Source organism: Platalea leucorodia (genome assembly GCF_965183815.1).
Source record: "Platalea leucorodia genome assembly, chromosome: 2".
In the NCBI taxonomy this organism is placed as follows: domain Eukaryota; kingdom Metazoa; phylum Chordata; class Aves; order Pelecaniformes; family Threskiornithidae; genus Platalea; species Platalea leucorodia.
Window position 1 is genome coordinate 70895361 of NC_138824.1, and position 6617 is coordinate 70901977.

General features: G+C 42.4%; 1 protein-coding gene across 1 annotated transcript in view; it reads left to right on the plus strand.

The window, feature by feature from the left end:
* LONRF2 (LON peptidase N-terminal domain and ring finger 2) overlaps nt 1–6026 on the plus strand; it is a gene marked incomplete at its 5' end in the record, with an annotated part of 31550 nt that extends 25524 nt beyond the window's left edge. Inside the window, 4 exon segments of the mRNA XM_082337664.1 lie at nt 23–181; nt 3154–3316; nt 5306–5455; nt 5831–6026. Of these exon segments, the coding sequence (XP_082193790.1) occupies nt 23–181; nt 3154–3316; nt 5306–5455; nt 5831–5989 (631 nt within the window). The 3' untranslated portion in view covers nt 5990–6026.
* Between the last annotated feature and the right edge of the window lie 591 nt (nt 6027–6617).

Here is a 6617-nt window from a genome sequence, read left to right on the forward strand (position 1 = left end):
TTTTTTAATAATTATCTTACAGTTTGAATAAAGATGTTCCCATCTTCGTATGTACCATGGCCTTCCCTACCATCCCTTGCCCACTCCATGTCTTTGAACCTCGTTATCGCCTAATGATAAGAAGATGCATGGAAACTGGTACCAAGCAGTTTGGCATGTGCTTAGCTGATGAATTAAAAGGGTAAGGAGATGAGCTGAGGATGTCCTGTTGTTGTAGAGGCTGTTGTGACGCTAATGGAGTACTACAGCACAGTATACTTGTCTCCCCAAACCACTGCGGTTCCTTCCAGTCCTGTATGAACCAATACAGAAGTGGCTGGCTTTTTAGCTTCGTATAGTAAACATTCCTTTTGACACAAAGATGTAATTTTTATTGCTCCCCTATTGGATGGATAGGAAGAATACAACTCAACCTGCTATACAGGCTCCAAAAATAGCACTTAATTGTCTATGTGGTTGGAAAGCTTTCTAGCCGGTTTGTTCTAGTGAAAGCTGACTGTCTGGATGAGGCTGCTCCTCTGTCTGCTTGGTTTTAAAAAAAAAAAAAATGCAAACCTTGCATAGTTTTCCTGTATAGGTGGTATCATTTAAATGAGACAAAGTATACCCTTGGCGGAGAAGCCTGTTCTGCTCCTGAATGTTGAATATTGATGTTTGTCTTTACTGCTGTGTTGCAATGTCTAAACTATCTGCAGTGAGTGGGTTACATTGTCTTTCTATATGATCTTACCTTTAATTCATTTTTGTGAATTCTGACACTGGTGTGTTTCCAGTTCCCTATGTGGAAATGTAATACTAATCATTAGATGAAAACCTTCAGGTTTTTAAGTCCTTTATAGGTGATAGTTTTTTGGGTGAAGGGGATAACAGGAAGCTCGTGGGGAAAAAACAAGGTGGTCTTAAGAAAGGTCTACCTTACGAGATGTAATAGATAGTTGCTGACTTCAGAAGATGCGTTAGAGTGATGCAGACCGTAGAACGGATGACCAGTGTGGGGATTTTTAAGAATACATTAGACAGGCATCCTCAGGAGCAGCATTTTTGTAGGTGATCATCACTGGAGGTGAGAAGAGGGCACTCATACCGGGACTTGGCAGCCTTTCCTTGTCCTTGGTTGTTCTTTTGTTTTTGTTTTTGTTTTTTTTTTTTCCCCTCCCCTCCCAGACTGGATGGTAAGGTGGCAGTAAGAACACAGGAGATCCTACAGCTTCCAGTTGGCTCTGGCTGTGCTTCGTGCCATTTGGCATGCTGTTGGTGCTGCACTCTGTGGAGTTCAGGCTCCAACAGCAGCTGATGCTCCACAGTCCCTTCCAGGCCTGTTACCAATTTTCTGGAAGCAAATGTAAGAGTGAGGACCAAATGACCCTAGGACATGAGTGATAACTCCCCTTACATCTGTGAAGCTTGTGGAAGAACCAAACTTATTTGTAGTCAGGTCTAATACAGAGGGCCAAGGGGTTACAATCCCAAAAACACAAGAATTGATTTATTAAATAGTGTCATAGAGGGTATTTTAAAACGTAACCAGTATGGTTAGATTTTATGTCCTGTCTGTTTTGAGTTACTGAAATAACTCAAGCATGGTAACTTCTACTTAAATCAAACACTGATGTGCAGGAAGCCTTCATCTATAGACACCTGGCAGGCTGTTGTAGCTTCTTACACAAGTAAGGAAGTTGTTTTTGTTTATTCAGAATTGTAAAATCAACTGGGAATAGAAAAAGTGGGGAAACTTATTTTGCCTCATCTACTAAGATGTGGATATGGAAGGCTGAGATTCATACCTCCCTTGAAAAATGCAGTGACAAGATATGTTCAGTTCATTACCTTGCTCTGTTTTATTTCTCCACTTTAAAACTGGAAGAAGAATTGTTTATAAACTCCTAATGTTTCAGTACATTTTATACTCATGTCTAGGTGCTTTCTTGTCTCTCTTTGATTAAAGTCACTTTCTATCCATAAGTAACTTTTCAAAGAATGACAAAAAAACCCCATCACCAAAATCCTTAATTTAAAAAATTGTTATGTAGCTGTTTAAATATTGTCTAGTCTAATATTGCTATAGTAAACTCGCTTGTAATCCCATTGTAGAGCACCAGGGTTTAGCTGCGTGCAGCTGTACTCTTCTTGCTCTTCCTCAGTTTGTTTTGTACAATGGTGGGGAGAGAACGGTTGTTCACAGCGGTCAGCTTTTTTTGTCCACTCCCCAAACCATAATTTCTGGTGAAGTAGAACAGGACTCATTTCCTCGCAGTGCTGCTGTTTCTTCATCACTCTGATGTAAGAAATGGCCAAGCCCTGGTACAACAAGTGTTTCCCTGATGAAACATGTATGAGACCCTGCAGGGATCTGATATCTTGAGATGAGGCTGGGTACAGTGCCTTCTCCTGGTTAGCAGTAGGCTGAGGTACAGAGGTGCAAATGTTGGCAGATGAACACATCATGGTGAAGAGTCATTGTGCAATCAGCCTCCCTAGTGAGCTCATTACTGCACAAATGTAGAGTAGGTAAGCTTCATAGTGTTAAGTAAAAATTTATTCTATGCTTGTTTACAGGACGTGATTAAACCCTGCACCTACTTTAAATATAACAGATACAAATGTGCTTTTGTAAAGGTTTTTCGGGTTTTTTTGCTTTTGTGTGGTTTTTTTTGCTTGTTTGTTTTTTTTAACTTAAAGGATATGAGTGCAAGAAAAATCTTGCTATATAGAAGCCTTTTCCTTCTGAAGCCTGTAATCCTCTGCTTACACCTCAGAGAAGGGGGATAGCTCTCCCAGCCCTGCATTTGTTCCTCAGTTTCTGTATTTCCTTATGGTATCTTTACCCACCTTATTTTCTTTGCAGACCAGGTGAATTTGCCACCAGCAGCTGGCAGCTCCCAGCATGAAACATGCTCCATGTAGTTCCCTGTCCCTTCCCAACCCTCCCTGCCCCCCCAGATATTAACACTCCGAAAATGCTGCTGCCCTGGACCTCTGAGGGAAGGCAGAAAGGGTGGGGGTTGTGTGGCTTATGTGAATAAGCAGAAATGTATTGTCACCAAAGCAGGATCCTCTTTCAAATAAAAAGTGGTGAATTAGGCCCAGTATTTGTCCTGATGTGTATAAACACTTGTTGATGACTTCCACTTTTATGCCCTTCTGTCATTTCAGATTTGCAGATCATGGCTGTATATTAGAGATCAGGGACGTAAAGTTTTTTCCTGATGGACGCTCAGTTGTTGATACAGTTGGTGTCCGTCGTTTTAGGGTCTTAAGCCATGGCCAGCGAGATGGATATAACACAGCAAACATCGAGTATCTTGAAGATAAAAAGGTGATCTATGGTGCAAAGTTATTCATACCCATGTATTGCTGGATTCACTTAAATAGCCTTTCCTTGTTGCATTTCAAGCTAGCTGTGCCTTATTTTTAAGCCAATATCATTATAAATACTAAAGCTCTATTTTGAAAACCATGGAACAAACTCTGTCTCTTCCTTCCCTTTCTTCCTTTCTGCCCTAATAATTATCTCTGCTTGAAGTGTTGCACTCCCTTCATGGATCTCAAAGTAGCTTCTGAGACTCAGGTGCTGAGGTCTGTCATGTGTAGGTGAGGTCAGGGTAACGTTTTAAAACTGGTACAGACTTGAAACCCTTATAAGCACATGTGCCCCTGTTGTTAGAGAACTGACTACTCTCTTCTTACACTGAACAGACAGTTGGCAGACTTCATATGACCTCCAGGCTCTGGTTTACAGAACAGGTCCTCAAACAAATGTGGGGGTCCGCTCTTAAAATGAGATCTTGGTGATGTGTAGTTAACCATGCCTGTACAAGCATCCATCAGAGCTGGCTGAGAGCAGAGAAATGCAGAGAGGGGAGTAGTGTTTTAAAACAAGTCCTCTTGTAAAACCTGTGAGGTGCTTGTGGTGGGTGTTGTCCAAAGGGTGGATTTTTGGTCATGCTTAATGATGACGTCCTGGATCATCTTTAGAGCATGTCTATAAAACCCTGATCCCTCTTAACATTGAGTTTAGTAGTAATCTCATGCCAATTGATGAAGTCCAGTCGGGTCATATAGCTCTTCAGCACGCTCTCGTAGTTGAAGTGCAAGCCTGTGAAGTCTTAATAGGGCTTTTCTAACTTGTGCGGGATGATGCAGTTATTTGCCAGGGCAGGAAAGGCAGATCGCACGGAGGTGCCTCCCCCTGCGAAAGGTCGGAGTAGGCAGTCTGCTCAGAGCGAGGGCTCTGCTGTGTTTAAATCCCCAGTGAGCGCGGTGGAACACAGGTGTCCAGGCATTGTTTGCAGATGGTGCCAGAGACCCACCTCTTCATAATTAGGGTGAGATTTAGCTTGTCTCACTTGAGAGGCTGACATCCGTGTTCAGCACCCTACATTCATGTTATATCTGATGGTGAGAAATCTCACTCCAAAGCTGTCTATTTTATATGCTCTGTCTTAGATACCTGCCTTAAGATGAGATTAATTGCCCTCTAGAGCTGTTTCTCCTTGACTGTGAAGGGCATCCAGAGCAGCTAGCTCAGATGTGCATCTGAGCAGCACAGGTGAATCACACCATTGGTGTGTACAGATCACAGGGGAAAAAAAACCCAACAACCCCAAACAAAACAACAACAACAAAAAAAAACAAAACCACCAAACCCAAACAAAAAAATAAACCACCAATTTGTAGTGGGTTTTGCTTATGCTTTTTTCTTTTCCTTAATGGCTAATAGTCAGGCCTGTGCGACTAAAGCACTCTTGCCTTGGCGAGGGTCTTTTTTTATGGCCGTTCCTGGTATTGGGAGAGCATCCGCTTTCCCTGCTTCCTGCCTGCTCAGGTGTCTGCCCTGCTCCTCGGCTGTCCTGCCATGGCCTTAACACTTCTATAAAATACCGCTGATCTCTAAATGCTGTAGACCCCCCCGTCTCTGTGCTTGGTGGCAGTGTTTCTTTTGTTTTGCTGGATGATGTAACAATGTTCAGAGGTCCTTCTGTGACAGGGAGTCGAGGTTATGGGTTTGAGATGATTAATATGATGTCCCGGGATTAGAGAGCAGATTCTTCTGTTGTGCCATAGGAATGGATATTAACAAGGCAGTAACTGCTCCAAGAAATGTCACCTCAGAATACCTAGGGGAGGGTAAAAAGACTCCAGCATCACAGGTTTGAAATCTGAGACTTGGGTACAGTTCGCTTAGATAAGGACATTTGAACAGCTGTAGTCACTGCATTATTTTGCTTCGCTTGCTTCTGGGGAAGCGTATGGACTCCACGGTATCAAACCTGTTTTGTTTCATCTCCCTTCTTTTAACAATAAGGTTGAAGGACCGGAATATGAAGAACTTGTCCGCCTTCATGACTCAGTTTATGATCAAGCCGTTGCCTGGTTTACTTCTCTTAAAGACAATATGAAAGTGCAAATTCTCAATCATTTTGGGTCCATGCCAGGAAAAGAGCCAGAGCCACAGGTAATAAAACCATCCTACTTATGCATCCTTATTCTGTATGTAATTTTTGCAGAAGACTATTTTCTGTCAGGTTTTTGCTGTGTGTTTGTGCATTCTAAGCTCTTCTTATTTACCCAGTTTCGGTGTATTAGTGTGAAGCATGGAAAACAATTAATCAATGGAAAACATATATCAATATAAGCTGATACCTGAAGAGATCAGGCTTAATGATGCATATAGACAAGGAGAGCACCTGAAATTAAGTGTTTAGTTGCTGCTTGAGCTGTTAGCTTTATGGTGACTTTCTTAGCAAATAGAAGGTAGAAAGGATGGCGGTGTTTTTCATGGGGCAGTGCCGGTGAATACATGATTGCATGTCTTTCCGTCCTTTTGCAGAGCAACCCCAGTGGTCCTGCCTGGTACTGGTGGCTCTTGGCAGTGTTGCCTCTGGAAAACAGAGCTCAACTGGCTATATTGGCTATGACCTCCCTTAAAGATCGTCTTATCGCCATCAGACGCGTATTGATATTTGTGACTCGCAAAAGACCCAGATAACGTGGACTCCAGTAGTGAGTGGGCACTGAAAACATCTCACGACAAGTTGTTCTGGGGGAGGGCAAAGGGGGAGGGTTGTTTTTTGGGTTTTTTTTTTTTAAAGATTCCTTCAAAAAGGAACAGCCCTTTCTGACTGCGTCCAGCATCCATCGATTGCATTGGTTTGTTATCCTGGGTATTCACCAAACCTTGCACTCTCTCCTGTTGTCCTGGTGAAATCTGAGCCTCTACAAAGCTGTGCTACAGTTAGAGCAAAGCTGATTGATAGATGTGGATAATTGTTTCAAAGTACTACGATAGAGTTGATGTTTCTAGCCTGCAAGAGAGTTAAGTACTAGAGTAGCACCATTGGCCTGCATGTGATTTGGATTTCCACTTGGTAGGAAAAGGAAACTGGACAGTGGATTGAAGAGGTGTTTCCTAGACTTTCTTGAAGGTAGTGAACAGAAGAGGAGTTATGCTGCCCGGCAGAAGTATGCATGAAGACTATAACCGACAGTATGCTCTGTTAGTGAATTGGTAGGCAGTCTGTCATACACCCACATCTCTCTTTTCAGCAAATAGCAGTCTGTGAGGAAAAAAAAAATTTAGCCGTTTGTGGTCAAGGCATCTGAGGATGTTTATCTGA